Source organism: Myotis myotis, unplaced genomic scaffold (assembly GCF_014108235.1).
Source record: "Myotis myotis isolate mMyoMyo1 unplaced genomic scaffold, mMyoMyo1.p scaffold_m19_p_12, whole genome shotgun sequence".
Classification (NCBI taxonomy): domain Eukaryota; kingdom Metazoa; phylum Chordata; class Mammalia; order Chiroptera; family Vespertilionidae; genus Myotis; species Myotis myotis.
The window spans coordinates 26,324,366-26,351,805 of NW_023416316.1; the positions used below are offsets into that span (position 1 = coordinate 26,324,366).

The window sequence follows — 27,440 nt, forward strand, 5'->3', positions numbered from 1 at the left end:
AAGGATGGACCCAGAGAGAGGCCTACCAGGCTCAAAGTTTTTAGAGAGAGTGGAAGAGAGAGGGAAAGACAGAGAGAAATATCGATGTGAGGGAAATATCGTGCCCTTGACAGGAATGGAACCTAGGATCCTTTGGTCCGCAGGCCAATGCTCTATCCACTGAGCCAAACCGGCTAGGGCCATAATTTCCTTTTGAGATGGTTCATTTTAAGCATATAGAAATGCAACTGATTTCTGTGTGTTGACTTTGTCGCCTGGTACTTGCTGAATTTTACTAGTTCGAACAGATTTTTGTAAAATCTTTAGGGTTTTCTAAATATAGGATCCTATCATGTGCAAAAAGATATTACTTCTTTCTTTCCAATGTGGATGCCTTTTATTCTCTTTCTTGACCAACTGCTCTAGCTAGAAATTCTGTAAAATAGAAGTTGTGAAAGTGGGCATCCCTTTTAAAAAATATTTATAATTTTATTGCTTTCAGAGAGGAAGGGAGAGGGAGAGATAGAAACATCAATGTTGAGAATCATTGATCAGCTGCCTCTTGCACACCCCCTACTAGGGATCGACCCACAACCTGGGCATGTGCCCTTGACCAGAATCAAACCTGAGACCCTTCAGTCCACAGGCCAATGCTCTATCCACTGAGCCAAACAAGCCAGGGCTGAAAGTGGGCATCCTTTTCTTGTTTCTGATCTTAATGGAAAGGCTTCAAGACTTTCTCTATTGAATATAATATTTGCTGTGGATTTTCATATATAGTTTTGTGGGGTTTTTTTAGGTGGAGGTAGATTCCTTCTATTCCTTGTTTGTTGAGTGTGTGGTCTTTCTTTTTTTTAAGGGTTTTGAATTTTGTCAAATACTGTGTGCATTAATTGAGATGATCATGGGTTTTTTTCCCCTTCATTCTTTTAACATGGTATATCGATCAATTTTTAAAAAAATGTTTTTATTGACTTCAGAGAGGGAGAGGGAGAGATAGAAATATCAATGATGAGAGAAAATCATTGATCAGCTGTCTTCTGCACACCTCCACTGGGGATTGAGCCTGCAACCCAGGAATCAAACAGTGACCTCTTGGTTCATAGGTCAATGCTCAACCACTGAACCACACCGCCGGGCTCGATCAATTTTTATGTATTGAACTATCCTTGCATTCCAGGGATAAATCCTACTTTGTCATTAGTAATGAAGGAGCCATAAAATGCATATATTATTTTTTTGGTAATCCTCTGTTGATGCACATTCAGCTTTTTCTTTTTCTTTTTTTCTATTAACAAAGCTGTGATCAACAACCTCCTATATATTTTCCCACATTTGTGTATTTCACCTAGGTTAATTTGTGCATTTCAGAATACATTTCTAGAAAGTTATTCCAGTTAGGAGGGAATGAATTCATATTTAAAATTTTGACATTATCAAGTTATCTTCAAAGGCAGTGTCATTGGTACTTCCATCAACAATATAGGAGACGGCCTATAGTACTCCTAAGTACTGAATATACAAATCTTTGCTAGGTTGTAAATTTGGGAAAATGTCTAGCTCACACCATTTTTGTAAGGGTCACATGTGAAAAGACCTCTCACACCACCCGGCTTATTGTCAGCATTCTCTTATCTTTTTCTTCTACTGCCCAATGTGGCAATAAAATATCTGTAAGGGCTATACAATGTCAGGGAATGTTAGAGAACAGAATTGACCATCAGACTTCATTGAAGCTTTAAAGAAAGAAACCCCAAATGGTAATACTTCCAACCTATAACGTCTGTACAGATGCATCAGCTCTAATAATATTTTAGTGTTAAGTTCTGAGGCAGTGAGATATTTAAAAGTGTACACCTTCCCTTCCTCTAGAAACCCGAGGTGTTCCCCAGCCTGCCCTTGTCTTTGGATCCAAGCCGAGCTCCCGGACAGGAGCTCCCTGTCCAGTCTCCCTTCAGGGCTCGGACCCTCCCTCCGAGGGTGCACCTGGGATCTCGGGGGCTTGCTCTGTTCTGACAGCGTCCCACGAAAGCACGCTATCATTCCACGTGTCTAATTTTGTGGGTTTTTTGGAGGAAGTTGGTTTTGGAGATTGTAGGCTTCTACGACCTACGGCACGAAATGTGAAGCATGTGTGAGTAGGAAGCCCAGCCCCGTCAGTCCTCCGGCGCCAGAGCTGCGAGAAGCCACCCCAGTCTCTCCCCCCTCGCACTGGATTTGGGGTGCTGTCGGGCCCAACTGCGATAGCGTTGGTTCAACGTTTGCAGCCTAGATTTCGGCTAATTCAACCTAAACACCTTCTTGGAATTTTATTTTTTCCAAAGTCTACAACGTGAGAGATCAACTTCTGACCGCTGTGTGTGTGGCTCCGGCGAAGCGCACTCTTCTAACAGGGAGCCGGCTGGTCTCGGAAGGGCCGGCGCTGGGGGAGTGGAAAAATCCTTCACCCGCGAAAGGTGGAACAAACCTTGAGCAGTCGCGATTGTGATTGGTGGAAAGAGACAGAACGCCCTCTCGCCTCAACCACAATGGGTCTTGATTGGTTGTGACACACATTAGCTTTTCTATAACCAAACCTAAAGCCGCTCAGTGGTGAATCCCGCCTTAAAGGCGTTTGATACCAGTGTTACGTGTTGTAAGGAAAACGGTGATTGGCCACAGCGCTCGCGGATTCGGTCAGTAGTAAACACAGCGAGACTCCTGGGACCAGGGATTGGCCAATGTCCCGGAGCCTAGGAAATTCTTCCGGATTCCGCGCGCTGGTTGGCTGCTCTCCTGTTCCGTCCCCGCCCCTCTCTTGCTGATTGGTTGCAGTTCGGCCCGAGGGGAGGAGGTGGAGTAGGCGATGTAGCATTGCGTCACTTCCGTTTACTGTCGGCCGCCGCCGCGGTGTTATCCGAGTAAGGCGGCCAACGGGCTGTGGGAGCTGGGGAACGAGAGGCGGGGTGGGCGGGGAGGGTGGGCGGAAGGGGTAGGAAATCCCATCACGGAGACGCCAGCCTGGACGTTCCCGCCTCCTCCGACACTGTCGAGTCGGGTCGGAGAAGGGTCATTGCTTTCTCCAGCGAGGAGGGGGGCGGAGCCCGACTCAGGTGAGGAGACCCTGTCAGTGCGAGTGGTGGGAGCTCCGCGCGCGGGCGCGCTCAGGTGGAGACGGTTGGGCACCAGGAGCGCTGGGCTGGCGGCCTCAGCTGGGTCGCGACCAAGCATGTGGGGAGCGCGCAGACGCGTCCCGCTGCCCCCCGCCTGCCCTGCCCGTCTTTCTGAGGGGGTATTGTTACCCTTCCTAGCGGAGGGGTCGGGAGGATGGGAGGCGGGTTCTGCGCAGGCGTCCCCGTGTCCTGACGCCAGGCTGTCTGTCTGCGGGATTGGGCGGAGGCTCTTGCCCCCTCGGATCTGCGGGCGGAGAGGTTGGTTACCGGGTTGGGGCGGGAGAGGTCTCCGGACCGACAGCCTCGGACCTGCTGCCTGGGCTCATCCTGGGCCTCCTTGAGCGACACTGTTTCATTTCGCCACCGCCAGGCCAGCGCGGTCTGGAGCCGGGACCTGGCGCTGGCCCGGAGGGTGGAGCCAGGGTTGGGGAATGGCCCACGCTGTTGCCGGAGGACTCCAGTGCGTGTGGGCATTCCTTGGATGCCCACTGCGTCCAGGCTTGGTGAGAACGGCCGTTCCACCTCCTCCCCTGGCAGATTCGCACGTAAATACATCAGACGGGGAATGAAGGGGGCGTTGAAGATCAGGGTTTTTTCCTTCCAAAAAAGGTCAATTGTTAGTAAGTCAGTCTGCCTTCTGTCATAGTGGACGGTACTGTAGAAACGAACTTCTGAAAGGTACACAGGTTCTAGTTAGAAGGAAAATTCCTAGGTAAAGGCAAAGAAAAGTCTTGATTACTAAGTAGTATGCTCAAGTTCTGGCTAATTTGAATGACTAGAGAAGGAAGAAATCCTTCGCATTCAAGAATTAAACAGGAATCTTTCCAAAGTAGATTTACAATTGTGAGTAACGCGGAACAGAGGTTTTTTTTCTGTATTATTTATTAATTAGAGGCCCGGTGCATGAGTTGGCGCCCGGGTGGGGCCCCTAGGCCTGGCCCCTTGGGGCGTCTTGCCCAGTCCTGATGGGGGGGAGGGGGGGAGGGGGGAGAGCACTGACCACCAGGGGGCAGCTCCTACCTTGAGCGTCTTCCCCCTGGTGGTCAGTGCACGTCATAGCTTCCAGCCGGTTGTCCCTCAGGTCTTAAGGGTGGCTTAGGCTATTATATATATAGATTATTGTATTATTTTTCCATACTAACACCTGTAAACTTACATTTGCCCCAAACTACTTTTCAGTTGTAGTAAATAGAAGATACTACATACATTGGGATCTTCCTTTAGAGGTTGAAGTGAATGCTGTGCCTTCCTCATCATTGATGATTTGTTATCTTTTGGATGGGCTTTTGTGCCTTAGATAATTTTAAAAAGGTGGCCTGGGTGCTTGTTTTCTGGAGAGCTTGCTTTTTGTATGCTGAAATCTTAGGATTTCCGTGGTGAGGGTGGTTGGCTATAAGCTAAAATTATAGGAGTGGGGGGAAGAGATAAGATGGGGAGGGAAGAAAAAGAATTTCAGATAAAAGCCCCTAACCCAAGCGAAGGCCTCCCATTATTGCTTTAACCCCCTCTGGAAATCCCAGCAAACTCGGAAGACTGGTCTGGGCCCTGCAGCCGGCTTGATGAGCTGCCAGGTAATACTAATAGGTTGGAGACTTGTTCTGGGCCCTTAGATTTTAAATGAGCCAGGACTAATAAAAAGTCCTGAAATCAACTTGTTTTCTGATTTGCCTTTTTTCTCCTAAAAGTTGTGTCAAAACATACTGTCGTTAGCTGGAGGTACTGGCAAGCTGTTTTCTGGTTCATTGAGGTGCCTCTAGAAAAATTCTGAAAGTGGTAAAATTTGAAAGGAAAACATCTAATGGAGTGTTTTCCTAGATTTATGGGTCAGTGCTCTCAAAAGCTTTGTTCCAAGACTATCATGAGAAGTTGAAGTACTTTTTAAAAATCACTTGGATACAAAATGTGTGTAAATGTTTTAGTATTTAAGTACTTAGCTTGAATTTTATTGAGTTCTTTAGTGTGGGTAGGATTTAATATCTGTGTACAGTCAGATACGGCAAAGCTTGCTGTAGTGCAGAATCTTCAATCTGCCTCAACTTCTTGGAAGGGAAGAGGAAAAACCCAAGGTAGTGATTTGATGTTAGCTGTCAACTTAAAAAAAAAAAAAGTAAATTTATTGTAAACAAATACTTTCTTCTGTCAATTTTAAGCGTATGATTTTTACTGTACTTAACATTTCTCAAATATGGATGTTGTCTAGTAGAGCCGGTTTTTGTTAGTGTAGCAGGCGGGATGGAATGTAACACTAACTGCAGTGAACTTCTCATGCTAAAAGACCAGCTGTCTCTGAGTGAACTATTGCTTTTTACAGTTGTTTTCATCATTTTCATCACTGAATAGTGGCTTTTAATCTCAAGACTAATGGGGGGAGGGGGGAATGAGATGACTTTTATTTGAATAATTACACATAATTTTGCTAAAGACTGATTTATCTTTCTGACAGTTCAAACAGATTAGGAATTTGTGTTGGAGCACTAACTTTATTGTAATTATAACCAATTAGTTTTCCAAATTTGTACTCTGAAGTAAGTTTGTTAAAGTACCTAATGGAAGTGGTACTTTTTTCTTATATAAATGGAAGTTAACAAAGTGTTTTGTTTCTTTTACTAACTTAAAGGATGTTTGAGTGGAGTCTGCTTTTAGAAATTAGATTCTGTATTCTGTTACTTTGTGTACTTGATAACAAGTTTACAAATGCTTTATTTCCAAGTTCTTAAATTTAATATGATTAGGGTGAATTGCTCCCCCTTTTCTTCTGAACGTGATATTGTTAACTGGTATAATTGATTTTTCCCTAAATCTTAATTAGTTGATTATAATTTAAAATCCGCTCAACAGTCTTCCTCTAAAAATGGGAGATCTTCAGTTGTTTAGTCCTGTTTTAGCCTCTAGTACAGCAGAGAGGATCTGAGGAAGTATAGGGAGAAGAAAACCCACTGTTTTGGGGTTCGGTTCTGAGGGAAACCCACAGATAGTGCAAAAATCTAAACACATTTAATAACATACATTGTAGTCTTTGTTTTGAGTAGAACCTCGAAAGCAACTTAGCAGGTAAAGTGTCAGTCACTTGCTAAATGCTATTGATTTGATAAATGATTCAGAAGTGAAGGAATATACTACTTTGAAAGTAAACTAGGTATGAAAATGAATTAAATCTTTTTTTTTCCTACTGGAAAAATACCATCAATAACAGTGTCTTTAAAGCTTTGGCATGGCTTTTTTCTTGATAAAGTAGTGTCATTCATTAAGAATATACTTCTTGCCTGGCCGGTGTGACCAGAGGTCACGGTTCGATTCTGGGTAAGGGCCCATGCCTGGGTTTCGGGCTCTATTCCTAGTGTGGAGTGTGCAGGAAGCAGCTGATCAATGATTCTCATCATTGATGTTTCTATCTCTTTCTCCTCTCCCTTCCTCTCTGAAATCAATAAAAAGTACATTAAAAAAAAAAGAATATGCTTCTTGATCTATCAAGGATAAAAGGCAGTGAAAGAAAGCTCTTTTTTAAATTGCTGAGAAGTTTGTGTGTGTAGGGGGCGGTAATCGAGGGATGGCAGGCAACATTTTATAAGTAATAGAGGGAAAATACATTTAGACTTCTTAAACAGATGTTAAAATAGATATAGTTTCATATTTATAAGTAGCTAAAAGAAGCCATTTATGGTTTTTTTAAATACCTTTATGAAGTTTGTATGATCTTTAGAGCTTTAACTGGCTACAGATGTTCTTTTATCTAGATAATCAGCTAGCTGATTATTCTTTTGAAATTTTAGGAAAATGTAGTACCCAAGAAAGGGAAATTTCTAAGCCAGTTACAGTGTGAATGTAAAATTCTAAACAGGATAAAGCGGTGAAATTTGTCATAAATTATTTTAAGTTTAAATGTATCCTTTTCAGTCGGTCATGTATGTAACTTGCTGTCTTGGGCATGCCCATCTTCCAGACAGTACTCTGTGCTGGTGGGCCACCACCCTGACAGACCACCTCCCTGAGAGGCTTGGGCAGGCCAAGATTTCCCCATATGACAGGTGAGCCTGTTACCAGGAATATATTTTGTTCCCCTCCCCTTCTCTCCGAAGCTCTGATCCCTGATCATTATTCTGCACCAGTCTCATGGAAGGCAGCATTGGGGAGGAGCCAGTGGCAAGAGGCAGTGAGAGGAGAAAGCATAGCTCATCCTGCATTCTCCTCACCTTCCCAAACGGGTCTATTGGCCATGGTGAAGGCTTGGCAATGTGATCGGTGGTGGTGGCATGTGGCATTGGTATCAAGGGAAGATTTGAGTAAGAGAAGAGGAGAAGAAAAGACCCTCCTGCCACCTCTTCCACAACCCTTGCTCTAATTTTCAATCCTTTCGCTGTTATTTTACACACCTGTCTTTTCACTCTAAAACAGCCCTCCCCAATTCTTGACCTTTCTTTTCAGCTTCATCCCCTTACTCTCTCGAGCCTCATAATCCTTATTCCTAGCCTTTGCTCACACTCGTAACTACATACTGTTCTCTCCTGAGTATTCTGTCATCATCCACCTGGCCCATGTCTTACTGGGGGCTTGCTCCCATTACAGCAAAGTGAAGTTTTATAGTTGAACCTGGGTTCATAACTCTTCTCCTTCACTTACTCTATTAGCTGGATGATGTTGGCCCTAGTCATGGGGATGATAGTCACTGCTTGACAATCATCCATAAGAAATAAAAGATGTAAGGTACCTACAGAACCTGATTCTTAGTAGGCATTTAACTCATCCTACCAACTAACCCACTACCACCCAACTTATTTTGTAGACTGTCCAGTTGGGATTTGTCTGATGTTTTTCTCATGATTAGAGTGAGGTTATGGGGTTTTGTGGGGAAGACCACAGAGAGAAAGTGCCATTCTCATCACATCAACACATGACGCCTATAACATGCATACTATGAATGTGACTTATCACCATTGACGTTGCCCTTGATCACTTGCCTGAGATAGTGTGTGTCAGATTTCTCCACTCTAAAGTTACTCTTTTCCCCTCCCTTTCTGTATTGCACTCTGGAAGGAAGTCACTATTGCTCAGGCCACGCGTAACAAATGGGAGTGGGCCTAGGGCATTGGAAACTAAAGAGAAAATAAACAAATGGGACTACATCAAAATAAAAAGCTTCTGCACAGCAAAAGAAACCAACAAAACAACAAGAAAGCCCACTGAATGGGAGAACGTATTCGCCAACGTTATCACTGATAAGGGTTTAATTTCCAACATTTATAGGGAACTCATACAACTTAACAAAAGAAAGATAAACAATCCAATCAAAAAAATGGGCAAAGGACCTAAATAGACACTTTCCAAAAGAGGACATTCAGAAAGCCAAGAGACATATGAAAACATGCTCAAAGTCACTAATCATCCGAGAGATGCAAATCAAAACAACAATGAGGTACTATCTCACACCTGTGAGAATGGCTATCATCAACAAATGACAAGTGCTGGAGAGGATGCGGAGAAAAGGGAACACTCATGCACTGCTGGTGGGAATGCAGACTGGTGCAGTCACTATGGAAGACAGTATGGAGTTTCCTCAAAAAGTTAAAAATGGAACTCCCATTTGACCCAGTGATCCCACTTCTAGGAATATATCCCAAGAAACCAGAAACACCAATCAGAAAGGATATATGCATCCCTATGTTCATAGCAGCACAATTTACCGTAGTGAAGATCTGGAAACAGCCTAAGTGCCCATCAGCAGATGAGTGGATTAGAAAACTGTGGTACATCTACACAATGGAATACTATTCTGCTGTAAAAAAGAAGGAATTTTTACCATTTGCAACAGCATGGATGGAACTGGAGAGCATTATGATAAGTGGAATAAGCCAGTCAATGAAAGAAAAATACCACATGATCTCACTCATTTATGGATAATAAGGACCATTATAAACTGATGAACAAAAACAGATACAAAGGCAGAGCAGCCTCGAACAGATTGTCAAACTACTGCTGGAACGCTGGGGAGGGTTAGGGGGCGGGAGGGGGGCGGTAAGAGATCAACTGAAGGACTTTTATGCATGCATATAAGTATAACCAATGGACATAAGACACTGGGGGGTAGGGGTGGCTGGGGGATTATCAAGGGGGGGAAAAAAGGAGAGATATGTAATACTCTTTGTAATACTTTAAGCAATAAAAAAATAAATAAAGCTACAAAAAAAAAAATGGGAGTGGGGAGTATGCTCTATCTCCTTGAGGGCAGAGTAGCTACATAAATTACTTGGAATTCTTCTGCGCAGGAGATTTGTCTCTTCTCTCCCATTTATCTAATCAACCATTTATATCAGGATGGACCTATGGATATTTATTGTACACTTTGGGTTATAATAAAATACTATTTTATCTATCTTTTTGCTCAAACTGTTCCAGCTTTGGCCTTGAGAGCACTTTCTCCTGTTGGGCCTTATGTCCCTTTCATATATTCCCATTATTATATTTGTTTGTTTCTTTTAAGCACTTCCTGACTTTCTGGCACTATAAGATTCTGCAGGCTTATCTTGTATATTTCCTGCCTCAGTCCTAGAATCAGCCATTTCTCCAAGGAGCCCAGGTTCCTTTTATTAGCGAACTAGAGGCCTGGTGCATGAAATTTGTGCATGGAATGGGGGGGGAGGGGTGTCCCTCAGCAGGCCCGCACCCTCTCCAATCTGGGACATCCCTCTCACAATCCAGGACCGCTGGCTCCTAATCGCTCGCCTGCCTGTTTGCCTGATTGCCCCTAACTGTTTCTGCTTGCCAGCATGATCGCCCCCTAACCACTCCCCTGCTGGCCTGATTGACACCTAACTGCTCCCCTGCTGGCCTGATCGCTCCCAACTGCCCTCCCTTGCCAGCCTGATCGCCCACAACTGCCCTCCCCTGCCGCGACCCACCTGCTACACGTGAGGCAGCAGAGACCAAGGCAGCGGAGATGCTAGGACTGGCCTCCTCCACACCACGCAGAGCCGTGGGACCCCCAGGCCTTACTGCGTGGAGCAGCTGCTGGGCCCCACTTCCACTGTGCATACAGCCGTCTTGTGGGGGCCATCTTTGTGGGGGCCATCTTGTGACGACGTCGCACGCAAGGGCACAAGGCCCACCTAGGCTTTTATTAGCATAGATGGTATTTGAAACCAACATCTGTGCACAGGGAATGCTCAGAGTGGCATTGTTTTATATTTTTTGCAAATCTCTTTAATGTCTAGTTTAATGGAAGAACAGTTTAGTTGCAATGTAGAGTCTGAAACTATATCAATGAACTTTTTATATTGTTACATTAAAATACATTAATTTTTATCTTGCACTTTGAATGGATATCTTTTTTACCCATACCTTATTTTGTAACATAACATCATGGTTACATTAGTCATTTGGAAAATGTTGATTCACTAGAGTTATGCAGATCTTTCAAATGTTGACACATTTATTATATAATATTTTTAAAAATCACATTTCATTAATATCACTAATGATTTGAAGGATTTGAACATTGGGAAGCTGTCAAGCTCACGGTGACAGACACAGATTTTCCAGAATTATAAATTTTCACCTGAAAGCTCAGATTTTATCATAGGCAAGAAATACTGTTAGGTGTTTTCCTTGAAATGACAAGCTCATTTTCTTCATTTCCAAGAAAATGTCTGACAAATACTCAACTCTGAATAACCATAGTTTGACACTCATTCTTCCAAGTAAAAATGGTGTTCCATGAAAAAAGCAATGAGTGCTGTTTGTGATTCAAAAATTGCACAAGTTATTTTCCTTGAGACAACATCTTATTTCAATATGTAGCACAATGATTTCAGGTGTACTTCCTGTTTCATCCCACATAATATCAAAAAGGCATGAATGTATTCAAGAATCATGACTAAATAACAATAGTGAAGACAAAGTAAGATTAAATCCCCTATAGAGTCAGCATTCTTGTAGCAGTGGCTGTGTGGGGATTGTTCTTACTGTCTAGTTCAGTGTCGGCAAACTCAGTCAACAGAGCCAATATCAACAGTACAACAATTGAAATTTCTTTTGAGAGCCAAATTTTTTAAACTTAAACTAGTTAGGTAGGTACATTGTTATTAACTTAATTAGGGTACTCCTAAGGCTTAGGAAGAGCCACACTCAAGGGGCCAAAGAGCCGCATGTGGCTCCCGAGCCGCAGTTTGCTGACCACGGGCCTAGTTCAAGGTCAGGTGTCCAGCCTTCTCATCAATTCTGTGAACAAACCAATGACCTTTCAGCAAGTTGCTTTTTAGTTAAGTTAGCTAGAATCATTTTCTGTTGCTGCAAACAAGAACCCTGACTGACCCGGTGCTTAAATTTTAAAGTGCTTTTTACAAAAGTTATCTGAAAAGTGAGTCTAGTTCAAAATTATATGCTAACTTGCTGTAATTATTAACATCAGTTATGAGTATTCACTATTCAATACCTACCTTTCTACCCTTACCTATTTTCCAGGCAGAATGATTACATAGCTTCCCCCACCTCAAACCTCTCCCCACCTTTACCTCTGTCTAGAACAGCCGTGGGCAAACTACGGCCCGCGGCCGGATCCGGCCGTTCGGCTGTTCTATCCGGCCCGCGGAGCCGAAAGAGCAGAGGGTTCTCTTGCTCTCCCCTGGGCTCCTTCACCAGCAGCAGTGTTAACATGGCAACGTTGGGAAACACGGCTGCAGCTCCTTCTTCTGAGTCCAGTTTAAGAAACCATTGTGGCCCTCGAGTCAAAAAGTTTGCCCACCCCTGGTCTAGAATATATTTCATATCTCATTTTATCCTAATCCAAAACAATACCTAGCTCTGTTGTCAAATCCACCATAAAGCTGTAAATAACCTTTGCCTTCTTTGAGCCATCATGTACACTTTATCACTTATGTGGCACTTAATGGCTATTTGTGTATGACTTTGTTTCTGCTAAGCATCTGTGACAGGACTATGCCATATAAATCTCTGTTCCCCAGCACTTTAAAACTTTGGATGAATGAATTTGTATACCAAATACACAGCATGTTCCAGGGCTGTTGAAATCTCTAGGGCTCTAAGTTGCTGGGCCTCTTCTTTTCTAGTGGGTCAGCTGTCTCTTTTTGCAGCTGTTAACCTGCAGCCAGCTCTTCCTCATGTTCTAGATTTGCTATTGCTCATCTTTAATCCATTAAGAAACTAGAAAAACTTGAATTTTGTTTGTTTAAAACAAAAGAGGGTTTGAGAGATTTTCCTATGAGGAAATCTTTCATACATAGGTTTTAATATTTATTTTGGATATTCTGAGACTTTTTCTTGTTTTTGGAGAGAGTTGGGGCTCTTAGAAAAATGACTATTGAGTAATATGGTGTTATATTTCATTAACATACAGTTGAAGTTTATCCAACAAATAATTTATTGAGGCACTTTAAGGGAGAGAGAGAAAATATAGTTCCTGGCCTCAACAAGCTATTTCAGTTTTTTTAAAAAAGCATTTTGAATTTGCACTAGATATATAATAGGACACTAATACCTTTTCTTATTTAAACTGAGTTATAAAGTTCTAGGTCAGCTAATCCACAGGAATGTTGAACTGGAAAACAAGGTGGCAAATTGGGGAGAGTTGGAGTGTAGAGCGAGACAGTAAGGGCTTCTGGCATTAGCTTGACTTCCCCAGTGGTGCTCACCTTTACTTATTGACGGATTCTCTTCAGATAATATATATATATCTATCTCAGAGAGGAAGGGAGAGAGAGACTAAGTAGTATGCTCAATGATGAGAGAGAGTCACTGATCGGCTGTCTCCTGCACACACCCCCACTGGGGATTGAGCCTGCAACCCGGCCATGTGTCCCGACTGGGAATCAAACCGTGACCTCTTGGTTCATAGGTCGATGCTGAACCACTGAGCCACGCCAGCTGGGCCCAGATTCCCTTTTTAATAGACTTCATCTGTCCAGTTTCTGAGCCAGCCCTGACAGAGCAGAACCAGAGAGAATATGAAATTAGGCTGACAGATCTGGTATCTGGGGCTAACCTTGGGCATCTGTATGCCTATCTTGTCCAAGCCTTTCCTGATTTCTACTTAGTCAAATCAGAACAATGGATGAATGTTCTTGGACTCCAAGACTTGGAGCCCTGTCAAAAGTCCTAGCCTGCTTGACTGGGACTTGCCTGGTTTTGTTGTCTTACGTTTATCCGTATTTATATCATCTTTACAAGTGGAGGAAAAGTTTTGTTATTTTTCTGCTAGGATTTTATTTGGATTAGGGATATTGAATGTTAAGAGTTTCTTAGAATGTTAAGATGCTTCCCTGTAGGTAGCAACTTTGCAGATCCTGCCGGGCAGACAGGCAGTAAATCACTTGCTGTGGCGGTAGATGATGTTTGAGTATGAGTGTATTTTTCTTTATGAACTAAGTATATTAATGAAAAGCATGTGGGTAAGTCAGTATATAAATCAAATAGTTAAAATGTACTATTAACTGGCTTGTTCTCCTGGAACACAAATGAGCTTTTTAAAAAATCAGTCTAAGTAAAGCATTATTAGGAAAGTAAATCCATAGAGAAAACAGTCAATTCTTGATTATCCATGTTAATGTAATGAGCAGTGGTATAAATATTATATATATTTAAAATATTTTTATTGATTTCAGAGAGGAAGGGAGAGGAAGAGAGAGAGACAGAAACATCAGTGATGAGAGAGAATCATTGATTGGCTGCCTCCTGCACGCCCCCTACTGGGGATCAAGCCCGAAACCTGGGCATGTGCCCTTGACTGGAATTGAACCTGGGACCCTGCAGTCTGTAGATTGACACTCTATCCACTGAGCCAAACTGTCCAGGGCTAAAAATATTTTCTTAATTATATTTAGTTTGGAAATTGCTAAAACTCTGTTCCTGCAGATAACAAATATTGTAAATATTGTGTTGTATACTTGCTTTGGGTAAGACACAGTTACAAATTGATAGTTGCTGTTTCTCCTCCAACTATATAGACTCACAGAGTCATATTTTGAAATCGTTAAAGAAACGTGAAACTTTTAAATTTGATTTGAAGGCTTCAGACTGGCATCTTTAGGTAAAACACTTTCAGCATTAGCTATTTTATAGCTTTTAGGCTGGACCTCTGAATTTGCTAGAGTTGCTTTGAGAGTTTTTGATCTAGATTTATAGTTACCTTCCATAAGAGCAGAGTAACAAATTTTGTGTCTCCCCAAATGAATTTTTTAAATACCTCTTCTAGATACAAAAGGTTTCAAGATAGCTGTGTTACTTAGGTTTTTCTGAGATTGTGCTTCGAGCCTCATCGTGTGACAGAGATCCAACATAAACCAGGTTAAGGTAAAAGGGGAATTCATTGGCTTATGAAATAGGAAGTCCTAGGGTGATGCTAACTACAGTCATGGCTGGATGCCAGGATGTTGATGACATCAGGACATTGTCTTTGGCACTGCTTTGCACCATCAGTGCTAGACTTAGATGTCTCTCTCATAGATTGTGATCTGGGTGAAGATAGCACCAGCAGAAGTCTTGAGGGCAAACTCTAATTGGCATGGCTTGGGTCATATACCCATTTCTGAAACAGTCTCTATAATCAAGGCCTTTCTGGATCATCTGTCCACTTATGGAACTCAGAAATTTGGAGCAATCTGATCTGTTAGAACCACATGGACTAAGAATGGGTGAAGTTATTTTTCCCCAAAGTTTTAGTAGACAAAAAAATGTGTTCCTTAGAGATAGTATTTGAATGTTGCTTAGTGGAAAGATGTTAAGTTCACATTGTTGCAGTTATTTGTTGCTGTGTAACAAACCACTTTAAAACTTAATAGTTTAAAACAATAAAAATCATTTTATTCTCTAACACAGTGGTTCTCAACCTTCTGGCCCTTTAAATACAGTTCTTCATGTTGTGACCCAACCATAAAATTATTTTTGTTGCTACTTCATAACTGTAATGTTGCTACTGTTATGAATCGTAATGTAAATATCTGATATGCAGGATGGTCTTAGGCGACCCCTGTGAAAGGGTCGTTTGACTGCCAAAGGGGTCGCGACCCACAGGTTGAGAACCGCTGCTCTAATAGTTCTAGGGGTGACTGGACTTGGCTAGATGATTCTCTCTTGGGGTCTGTCATGTGGTTGTAGTCAGATTGTGACTGGGGCTGAAGTCATCTTGAAGGCAAACCTCACTTCTGGTGTTGACTGTCAGCTAGACTTCAGCTGGGTTTTCTCATGGCATGATGTTTGGCTTCCAAGAGAGAGCCAAAAAGACCAGGTGAAGACCGGTGTTATCTTTTATGATCTAGCTCACAAGTCATATAGTGTAACTTTAAAAATATATGTGTGTGTGTGTGTGTGTGTGTATATATATATATATATATATATATATGTATGTATATTTCAGCCGTGGGCAAACTACGGCCTGCGGGCTGGATCCGGCCCGTTTGAAATGAATAAAACTATTGAAAAAAAAGACCGTACCCTTTTATGTAATGATGTTTACTTTGAATTTATATCAGTTCACACAAACACTCCATCCATGCTTTTGTTCCGGCCCTCCGGTCCAGTTTAAGAACCCATTGTGTCCCTCGAGTCAAAAAGTTTGCCCATCCCTGATACACACACACACACATACATACATTTATGTATAGAGAGAGAATCATTGATTGGCTGCCTCCTGCACATACCCCACTGGGGATTGAGCCCGCAACCCGGGCATGTGCCCTGACTGGGAATCGAACTGTGACCTCCTCCTAGTTCATGGGTCAGTGCTCACCCACTGAGCTACACCTGGTCGGGCTACATAGTGTAACTTCTGTAATAGTCTTAGACTTGTCTGTTTCAAGGGGAGTGAACATAGGTCCCATCACTTGTGAGAGGAGTGTAAATAGCACATTGTAAGACAACATGCAGGATGGGAGATCTTCATGTAGCCAGCCATCTTGGAAAATACAATCTGCTATACACATTGCCTTATTTCCTGTGACTTATTTTTATACAGAACATGGAATGTAAATGAGGCCATGGCAGTTCTTGGGTTGTCCTTATCACTTTGTTGCCTAATGTGTCATAGTATTACTAAAAAACTCTCAGACATTTTTCCCTTCCCGATAGCACTCTGATTTCCTATTTGTGAATTATCTTGACACCCCCACCCCTTTTATGTGTAATCTTGTTAGGTGGATAAATCAGCAACCAGCCTTCCACTACATAAGTAAAAAACAGAAAGACCCTTCCTCTTTGTTTTCCCAGCACAATCGGGTGGGGGTGGGTCCCTAAGCTCAGTATATAGGAGCTCTCCCTGGAACTTTGAATCTTGAGCATGTGATGTCCATTCTGAAGGAACTGGTGGAGGCCTTTTATTGCAGAAGCAGTAGCTGTGAAGGAGACTCTTCCTATTCTACCAGTGTGACTGGATTTTGCTTCCTAACCCTTCAAAGTTCCTTTGACAGCTGTCTGGTTCTTCACCCTCCCAGGTCTTTGTTTTCTCAGATATCTTTTGCTTAAGTAAGCCAGAGTTGCGTTCTGTGGGTTCTAAGTACAAAGCCTTAACTGACAGACCCATTATAATAACAGCTAGCTTTATTTTATGCCCAAATTAATTAGATTTCTTTAATTATGCCAGAAAGCTCAATTAAAAATTACGTTGTGGCATATTATTTTGTTAATGACTTGTTAAAACAGTGTTTACTAATGTTTACTACAGCAGGACCTCTTAATGTAAAGTGGCATTTTAGAATGAAAGAACTGAATTGAGATTCCTCATTGACTTAATAATTTTGGGATAGCAATGGGGGATTGGGAAGAAAACATAGTAAGTATATATACAAGTGTCCTTTCCTAACAGACAGTAGCATCTGTTGTCTATATGGTTGAACTGAATTGAGATTCCTTGCTGACTTAGTAATTTTGGGATAGCAATGGGGGATTGGGAAGAAAACATAGTAAGTATATATACAAGTGTCCTTTCCTAACAGACAGTAGCATCTGTCGTCTGTTTATTCTTTAGTATAGTGTGAGTAGCAGATACTCTCTGGGCTCTAACCAGATCCCCATGATCCTTTTTATCGGTTCTGTGCACCAGCCGTGCAGCTTCTGTATGCGTTTGCTTCTAATGGCTTGCATCTGTGACTCTTCTGAGGACTAGGTCTTTGGGTGACAGGCATCCCTTTGTGCATGGGCCCAGGGAGCTGGAAGTGCTTGGCAGGTGCTGTTTCCCTGGAGAGGCTCTTAGCTGTTGACTGACTAATGCAGGGCTACAACAGACCAGTTTCTTTGCCTTGAGGTGGCTTAAACTCATTTATACTCCAGAGCTCTCCTGCTAGACCAGGCTAAGGCTGGGATTTTGCCCCAAATCGCACCCTTGTTTGGCTGCTGCTGTTTCCTCTCATGCTCTCCACCCCCAGTTTCTCCTGGGAGCACCTCATTGATAAATCACTTTCACTTGAATCCTTCACTCATGGTCTGCTTCTGGGAAAACTTACCTAAGATGCTATAAATCTAAGCCTTTTTCATATTCATGGTCTTTGGAATCACTTTTGGGCATCAGAGTAATGCCCTGCTATTTCCAATTCATTCTTGGTATGGCATTTTTGGGATGGCCAAAACATACGTTTAAAAATGCTAGTACTTCAGCAGCATTTCTCATTTGGTTTAACTTATGGCTGTACTTTTACCTTAATGAGTTATGCATGTGTTACTGGATATTAAATAGCTTCTCTTAAAAGCCTATTGGTGCACTCACAGCAACAGATCGCCCTTCTCTAACTCATCCTTATCGATCCACTTAGAAATATTGGCCAGTATATACTACATTTAATTACATTGCATGACATGTGAGATAGTAACCATTTCTTTCAGTATTGGATCACTGAAAGCTTCCTCTCCTAAAATGGTTTAAATAACATAGGAATTATCTTTTCCATAGCATGTAATAGATATTCCCTATAAAACTATTTGGTACTGATGCTTTTTCAGGGGAGGGGGAGTAATTCTTTGGTAAATTTTTCTAATTTTGTGTATGTGTGCGGTTATGGTCTGTTCAGCTCTCTTCTTTTTCGGTTTTAAAAACAAATTATGCCAAAAGTATATGTAGTTTGCTAAGTACAGATCACTTAAGAATCAAAGAGTTCTACAAGATTTGTTAAGAAAACCACCAGGCCCTAGCCTCTCTGCTTTCCATTTTCTCTTCCCAAGGCTTTTAACTAATTCCCCCCCCCCCACACACACACACACGTTTTTATTGATTTCAGAGAGAGGAAGGGAGTGAGAGAGACAGAAACATCAATGATGAGAGAGGATCATTGATTGGCTGCCTCCTGCATGCCCCCTACTGGGACTTGAGCCCACAACTCAGGCATGTGCTCTGACTGGGAATCGAACCAGTGACCTCTTGGTTCATGGGTCGACACTCAACCACTGAGCCACACCGGATGTAATTCTTTTGATATTTGTATGCATACACTAAATTATATACTTAGAGCTACTTAATTTTTTAGACATTATCTATTGACTTCCTCTTGGTTAGAGATAAGATTTTTTTATCAATTTGTTAATTTCTCCTTATAATTCTAGTTTTGGTATATGCATTTCAATGCACTCTCCCTGCCTCCATCATTTCAGTATAGTTAAGAATTTTGGTTCGAATAGCAGTTCTCAAAGTATAGTCCAAGGACCCATAGGGGCCCCTCACACGTTTTCAAGGGATCTGTGAGGTCAAAACTATTTTCATAATGATACAAAGACTTATTTGCTTTTTTCACTCTCATTCTCCCATGAATGTACAGTGTGTTCCAGAGGCCATGTGATATGTAACACTGCAAAAGCCTAAATGCACAAGAAAATAGGAGAATCCAGTTGTCTTCCGTTAATGCAAAAATGTAAAACAGTGCCACTCTTCTCATTCTGTTGGGAAAATATATTTTATATAAAAGTGGTTTACCATGTAATTATTATTATTTTAAAGGAAACTAACAAATATATATTTTATAATATTTTCAGTTTTAAATTCCCCAGAGCTTTTAAAATTTTACCCTAGTTTCTTATCATAGCCCGTGGAAGAGGAGTCAGGGTTTAATAAATGCTAGTTGAAGATGTCTACAGTGCCTGCACACATGTATTGTAACACTGGCCTTCTGTTTTGGCTCATTCTTTCACTTCTAGATGATCACCTGTTACTGAGTACAACTATGCATTTCCAAAGTCATCTGTACATGACATGCCTGTAGAGGGGCTCTAACTGTCAATGGGACATTGTAGTGGACATTTGTCATTTGCAGCTGCCCAGAATCTTTTGACGACCCCTTCCTTTACATCTGCGTAGCCTTTAAATTGTGAGCCCACTTTCCCAAGGTAGAATCATGGTTATGAGAGCTAAGGTTCCCTTGGTCATATGTACTTGAGTGGGTTTGGATGCCGATGTGAGCAATATGGAACAATATTGAGCATTTAGAACTACTCTCCAATATGATAGCCATTTATTTTATTTTGTGTGTTTTTTAAAATATATTTTTATTGATTTCAGAGAGGAAGGGAGAGGGAGAGAAAGAGAGAAACATCAGTGATGAGAGAGAATCATTGATCGGCTGCCTTCTGCATGCCCCACACTGGGGATCGAGCCTGCAACCTGGGTATGTGCCCTTGGCCAGAATCAAACCTGGGGCCCTTCAGTCCGCAGACCGATGCTCTATCCACTGAGCCAAACCAGCTAGGGCAAGCCATTTAAGTTAATTAAAATTAAATAAAATGAAAAGTTTGGTTCCTCAGTTACACTAGCCACATGTCAAGTGCTCGTAGCCATAGATGACTAGCAGACAGCACAGAAACAGTGCTGATGATTTCCATTATTGTAAAACGTTCTACTGGGTAGTGCTGATCTCGAAGGTGCAGTGTCTACTGCTCTTTCTGAGTCACTAATCCAGGGCAAGCTCCATGCAGAGGTGCAGGTGGTAGAGGTGGCAGTGGCAGTAATGAATTTTCTGGAACGGTTCCACAATGTGGCTGGGCACTCTGGGGCATTCGAGTATAGCTCTCCTATCCTCCTGGAGATTTTGTGAGCTTCCCTTCCCAACACCCTGTAATCATAAATCACAGTGGAGTGGACCTTACTGTATTCATTTAAGAACTCTGACTTAATACGGAAGTGCTTGACACTCTTGATATTGGAAAGATCAATTGAATAATCCAATTAGCCAGCTTTATGGCTACGATTAGCTTTGATCTGGTGGATTAGATTTCCGTTGCTAAATCAAAAGATCATAAATTGACTAATGAAATGATATTGAGATATCGCTAAATGGATAATTGCACACTGTTACTAACTTAGAGAATCGGTGTTTCTCTAGATTTTAATCATCTCTAATATTACCATGTTAGTTTCACAACTTGCAGAGCCCCTTAAGAGAAAGGAAGCCTTGCCCCAGCTGGGTGGCTTAGTTGGTTGGAGCATTATCCTGTATACCAAAAGGTTGTGGGTTCGATTCCTAGTCAAGGAAAATACTAGGTTGCAGGTTCGATCCCCGGTCAAGGTGTGTACTGAAGGCAACCTATCTATGTCTCCCGCTCATATCAACTCACTCTCTCTCTCTCTCTCTCTCTCTCTCTCTCTCTCAGATAATAATAATAATAACAACAACAACAACAACATATCCTCAAATGAGTCTCTAAAAAAGAGAGGAAAAAGCATGCCTTTGCACTGCCTTGAAGATGGCCTGACAACAATGCATAGCAGGACCTTACAGCCATCCCTGAAGTGTTGTGAGAAGAACTTGAGTTGATCTCTAGGTCTGTGTTAGGGCATCTAGCATAGGGCTGATGATCTTTAGGGGGCGGGTGCGCGTAAATGATTGTATGGATGTTTACCTATCTTCCAGTATTATTTCAACTTCTGCCTTTGTTGGGCAATGCTTTGCTATCTCAGGAGTCTCTTCTTTAATGTCTCTAGGCTCTGGGAATTTCCTCAAAATGGTGCTTCTGAGACCACAATATCTTTGCTACTTATGCTTTTTCTATAGAAAGTGGGATTGAAGGTTAAGAGGTGGCATTCCAGTGAATGACCTTTTGTGGAAAAGAGTTGTAGTTTCTTCTTATACTCAAGGTGACTGACATTTCAAAAAATATAATCATATAATCATATTTCTGCTGCTTGTTGAAGAAGACATTGACCAGGATATCACTATCCTTTTAAATTAGTATGCTAGAATGAAATGCCATTTATTTGGTAAGTTAGTCTTTTATCCCCCACCCCCCCAATCTGGATCTTGTTCATCTCTTGTTCTCCCCTTTCCCCATTATTTTTTTATTGTGGTATAATTTATTGATCTACATTGAGGTATAATGTACATACCATAAAATTCCTTGTTTTAAGTGTACAGTTCAAATATTTTTAGGAAATTATGAGTTGTGCAGTCATCGCCACAATCTAATTTTATTTCTTTAAATATATTTTTATTGATTTCAGATAGGAAGGGAGAGGGAAAGAAAGAAAGAAACATCAATGATGAGAGAGAATCATTGATTGGCTGTCTCCTGCACACCCCCTACTGGAGATCAAGCCTGCAACCCCCGGCATGTGCCCTTGACTGGAATTGAACCTGGGACCCTTCAGTCCACAAGCCGAGGCTCTATCCACTGATCCAAACCAGCTGGGGCACCACAATCTGATTTTAGAACATTTCCATCTTCCCCCCCAAATTCCCTCTTCCCCTTTGCAGTCCTACCATGATCCTATCCCCAGCCCCCAATAACTCTCTGTTTCTATAGACTTACCTTTCTTGTGCCATAGGCACAGAGCTTCCATTGGGTTATTTTTATTGAATAGATTTCCATCCAGTCCTCCTGTCTGAGTATCACCTCCATTCAACTTCCCCTGGTACCTTAGCAATCAGTTCCTGAGCCTTTGGGTGGGTGGAGATCTTATATTTTAAGTCAGGGTGTTTTATTCACTGCCAATTTAAGATTTTAGCTTTCTGGGTATGCTAAGTCAGTTAGCAATCATTCATTTACCTGTTCACCAGCTTCCAAAATGCTATTGATACTTATTTCCAATTCTTTCTTTCCTTCTGGGTTTATACCTTTAACAAAACCATCCTGGCTGGTGTGGGTCAGTGGTTAGAGCATCTTGGGTTCGATTCCTGGTTGTGTGGGAGACAACCAATTGATGTGTCTCTTTCACATTGATCTCCCCCTTCCCCCCGCGCATCTTCCCCCTCCCACTCTCTCTAAAAATGAATGGAAAAAATATCCTCAGGTCAGGATTAAATAAATAAGTAAATAAATAAAAACAAAACCAAAAAACTAGTATATTTTTAATGGAGTCTCAGGAATGAGTGTGTGGGGGCGGGAGAGTAGTGGTAAGCACATGTGTGCAATCTACTACTATTTATAACTAGAAGTCTTCCCCACTAATGTTGATTTACCCCTTTCACTTAAGTTACTGAAAGACTGGAATTTATTCATTGTCCTTGGGGAATGCAGAACTCAAATTAACTTCTGTGGGGCAGATATCCTATTACTCACATGTTGGCCTTTTCTAACATGGGCCCTAAGTGTTAAATGTCAAAAGTGGGTCATATGAAGAGTGAGGGAGCCTGTAAGCAGCCATAGCTGATCCCACGTGTGTGCATGCTTCCAGAGCTGTATCTGAATCAGCATTTGCTCCTTGTTTGACGGGTTTTTAGTCTGTGCCCATTATAAAAAGCATCACAAGGTTTTAAAATCCAAGCTTGGCTGTCCTTGCCTCTTCATCACACCCTCTGTGCTATGGCTTTGTCTTAAGCTTTTCTAAGTCTTAATACTTTCTTTGTTTTCCCATAGGATCATGGATTTTCCTGGACACTTTGAACAGATCTTCCAGCAACTGAACTACCAAAGACTTCATGGCCAGCTCTGTGATTGTGTCATCGTAGTGGGGAACAGGCATTTTAAAGCCCACCGCTCCGTACTGGCAGCCTGCAGCACGCACTTCCGAGCCCTGTTCTCAGTGGCAGAGGGCGATCAGACCATGAACATGATCCAGCTGGATAGCGAGGTAGTGACAGCGGAGGCCTTCGCCGCACTGATTGACATGATGTATACCTCCACCCTCATGCTGGGGGAGAGCAATGTTATGGATGTCTTATTGGCAGCCTCTCACCTGCATTTGAACTCTGTTGTTAAGGCGTGTAAGCATTACTTAACGACAAGGACACTGCCCATGTCTCCCCCCAGTGAGCGTGCTCAGGAACAGAGCGCCCGCATGCAGCGCTTCTTTATGCTGCAGCAGCTGGGACTAAGCATAGTGAGCTCAGCCCTCAATTCCAACCAGAGCGGCGAGGAGCAGCCAGCCCCCATGAGCTCCTCAATGCGCAATAACCTGGACCCGCGCACGCCCTTCCCCATGAGACGCCTTCATAAGCGTAAGCAGTCTGCAGAAGAAAGGGCCAGGCAGCGCCTCCGACCTGCCATGGATGAGTCTGCCATTTCCAATGTTACGCCAGAGAACGGGCCTTCAGGGGTTCATTCTCGAGAAGAATTCTTCTTGCCAGATTCTCTGAAAATTGTGGATAACCCTAAGGCCGATGGAATGACCGACAACCAGGAAGACAGTGCCATCATGTTCGACCAGTCTTTCGGTGCTCAAGAAGATGCCCAGGTGCCCAGCCAGTCCGACAACAGTGCTGGCAACATGGCACCGTTGTCCATGGCCTCTCGTGCAACTCAGGTTGAGACTAGTTTTGAGCAGGAAGCTGCAACTGAGAAAAGTGGTTTTCAGTGTGAAAATCCTGAGGTTGGCCTTGGGGAGAAGGAGCACATGCGAGTGGTGGTGAAATCTGAGCCCTTGAGCTCTCCTGAGCCTCAGGATGAAGTGAGCGACGTGACCTCACAGGCAGAAGGCAGCGAATCTGTGGAAGTGGAAGGAGTTGTGGTCAGTGCTGAGAAGATAGACCTCAGCCCTGAAAGCAGTGATCGGAGTTTTTCAGATCCCCAGTCTAGCACTGACAGGGTAGGTGACATCCATATTTTAGAAGTCACAAATAACTTGGATCATAAGTCCACTTTTAGTATTTCAAATTTCCTTAACAAGAGCAGAGGAAGTAACTTTAGTGCCAATCAGAACAACGATGATAATATTCCAAACACCACTAGTGACTGCAGGCTGGAGTGTGAGGGTCCTTATTTGTTGAGTCCAGAGACTGGGCCTGTGGGCGGGCCCTCCTCGGCCACTGGCTCTCATGTGGAAAACCCATTCAGTGAGCCTGCAGACTCCCACTTTGCGAGGCCTATGCAGGAAGCCATGGGCCTGCCCTGTGTGCAGAGTTCAGGCTATCAAGGAGAACAGTTTGGAATGGATTTTTCCAGGTCTGGTTTGGGCCTCCACTCCTCCTTCTCCAGGGTAATGATGGGCTCCTCAAGAGGAAAGGCCAGTAACTTTCCATACTACCGCCGCATCGCTCCCAAAATGCCAATTGTGACTTCTGTCAGGAGCTCGCAGATCCCAGAAAACTCTGCCAGCTCCCAGCTTATGATGAATGGGGCCACGTCCTCATTTGAAAATGGGCATCCTTCCCAGCCCGGCCCTCCACAGCTGACCAGGGCCTCTGCTGATGTCCTGTCCAAATGCAAGAAGGCCTTATCAGAGCACAACGTCTTGGTTGTAGAGGGCGCTCGCAAGTATGCCTGCAAAATCTGCTGCAAGACTTTTCTGACCTTGACAGATTGTAAGAAGCACATCCGGGTTCACACAGGTGAAAAACCCTATGCCTGCCTGAAGTGCGGCAAGAGGTTCAGTCAGTCCAGCCACCTGTATAAACATTCCAAGACTACCTGCCTGCGCTGGCAGAGCAGCAGTCTTCCCAGCACTTTGCTCTAACCCTGACCTCTTGAGATGATGCCGATGTCAGTTGTAGGAAACGAAAATCTCTTGGTTGAGAGCTAATACCCTTGGGTTTGAGGCTTCAGGCTGCCCAATGGCTCTTGCCAATTTCAGTGGCTCAGAGAGAACTAATATGTGTAGCACTAGTGCTGCTGCATTTCTGAGTGAAATGCACGCTTTTAGAGAGGGACGCAGCCCTCGAGCCAAGTTCTCTTAGGGTTGAGGACTGTAGTCAGAAAGTAGTTTCTAATTGATGACATTAAAAATGGCACATGTAAAAATTAAAAATCGAAGTGCAAAAAAATTTTTTTAGCAATTTTTGTAAAACTCTGTGAAGCATTTAATTAAAATTCCTATACCCTCTGATGGGAATATTATATACCTGAACAGTGATGCAAAACTCACCTATGTGTAACCAGTGGCGACTTTGTGCCCGTCGAAAAGGCCCTTGAGGACGACACACCTGTCGGCCACAAATGCTGTAGAGCCTATCGTGAGCTGGTCCTAGGCCTCGGAAAGTACTGTATTTTTTATTTTTGTCTGACTTGCAGTCACAGACACTGCACTTTGATGGTGCTGACACTGGGTCCAGAGCGAGCATTCTCTGGGCTTTTGGGTGTATATACTTTTGAAAACATCACTGTTGGATAGATGTTTTAACAGTTTTTCCTGGTTTTAAAAACAAGGTTGTAAATGGAGTATGTACTTGTAGGGAGTGACCAGTAAGGTACTGTTTCTGTGTGTGCTGTTTTAGCAGTATTTTAACCAACTTGTATACATGTTACAGTTCCACGTTTGGAAGTCAGAAAAGAGCTAGTGTTTGTCTTTGTTCTGATGATGTGGAGTCCTGTTCTGTGGGATCTTTCACGGCGCATTTACGCTTTGCTCCATCCAGACTTCAGGGCCAGTCCAGCCTGACACATCTTACCCAATGGCACGCCACGCCTGTTCTCTGCTTCGCTTTTTCACTCTCGCCCTATATGGCTTCGTTCCCAGGGCCTCGATTGCTGTTTTCAGTTATAACCAAAAACCATGGATTTATTACTGTTATATACTATAGTTTTTTAAAGTATAGAATGTGAACTTTTGTTGTTGCCCCAGCTCAATACTGCATGTTTGAAATCCAAGCATAGCAGTGTTCAATATTTTCCAGCCTTATAAGAGGGTTGGAGAGCCAGAACATAGACGTCACCAAGTAGCATCTGAGACTGTTAAAAGGAACATTTGGGTCACTGTCCAGGGCCTCTTTGGGTCCCACTGCCTCACTTCCCCAGCCAGGCTTGTGGTCTCCTGACCCTCTTATCAGGGCTGCTGGTGGCACCTGTGTCAGGCTGAGCCCTGGCTTGTGTGCTTCCAGGGAAACAGCACACGTTCCTGTGTGCCTGTAGAGCTCATGAAGTCAGTTTCATTCATGCATGGACAGGAGTTCATTCTTTATACAGCTTTCTTAGACACCAACCATTGTGCATAATTGAGAGAAATCCTTCCATTTTTGTGTTTAGAACGCTAAGTATGTGTAGCCTAAAACAAAAATCAGCGTGTTTTTTCCTCTTAATCTAGTGTGTGCAGTTACACACCTGTCTGGATAAACTCAGAATGCTCATAGTTGGGCTTGGCATCTCCTGTGAACAGATTCCCAGGGAGGGAAGGAGACTCTAAGATTTTTCTCCTTTCCAGCAGATGTGGGAAAGAGACCACTGGAGGACACGGGGTCACCTGTGAAATTCAGTGTGTGTGTGGCTAATTGTTAGCAGTTGTGTTCTGACTTGATGCGAGGAGGCTCTACATCCACCCTTCTACACAGTGTGGGGACCAGTCTTATGAGATTAACCTTGGCAGGCAGCGTGGACAAGAGACCCTGCCTGGGCCTGGGAAGAAGAACCAGTGACACGGGAAGACCAGTGGCAGCCCTCCTTCCCTTCCTTCTTGAGGTGGTGGTGCCAGGAGGCTCCCCCTCACCTCATCTGTCTTACATGGACTTGGCTCTGGCCTATCTCCAGTACCGTGGCTAGAGCCCTACCTTTCCTCTGCTAGGTGGAATCTGGAATTGCATCTACCTCTTTGTTAGTTTCTATGTGAGAAGCAAGCTTGCAGGCCAGTGTCCTCATACAAGCTGTAGTGCTTATAGGATAATTCAGAGGTTCCCTGGAAAACCAGTCCCAAGGATCCTATGATCATTTCTACCTGAATTAACCTGGATTTTGATTGGTTAGCCTTAATTATAGCCTGGCATAATTTCTGGTGATCAAATCATAAAGTTCCTTCAGGGCACCCATGTCAGTGGTGCTATGCTAATCAAAATTTGAGATTTTGAAATAAAAATTTTGTCACATTCATGTCTCTAAATATGTGTTATTTTTCTGTGCTTAGGTTAAGGTTAAAACAAAAAGGGAAGCAGTATTGCTTTCTCTGCTAATGCTTCAGCCAATACTTTTTTTTTTTTTTAACCAAGTCTTTTAGAAAATCTAATGCTCTCAATAACCATTATTGGTAATTCCTTC

General features: G+C 42.8%; 1 protein-coding gene across 4 annotated transcripts; it reads left to right on the forward strand.

Annotated features, from left to right (window-relative positions):
• Window positions 1-2,858: 2,858 nt before the first annotated feature.
• Window positions 2,859-27,386, forward strand: ZBTB5 (zinc finger and BTB domain containing 5). Of its 4 annotated transcripts, XM_036330358.1 has the most exons (3): window positions 2,949-3,071; window positions 20,700-20,870; window positions 22,902-27,386. In XM_036330358.1, exon 3 carries the CDS (start codon window positions 22,906-22,908, stop codon window positions 24,934-24,936), a length of 2,031 nt encoding a protein of 676 aa, XP_036186251.1. In that variant the 5' UTR covers window positions 2,949-3,071; window positions 20,700-20,870; window positions 22,902-22,905; the 3' UTR covers window positions 24,937-27,386. The 4 variants fall into 4 exon arrangements, with proteins under 4 accessions (XP_036186252.1, XP_036186250.1, XP_036186251.1 ...); XM_036330359.1 differs by lacking the exons at window positions 2,949-3,071; window positions 20,700-20,870 and adding an exon at window positions 2,859-2,879; XM_036330357.1 differs by lacking the exon at window positions 20,700-20,870 and having other exon boundaries at window positions 2,944-3,071.
• Window positions 27,387-27,440: the final 54 nt, after the last annotated feature.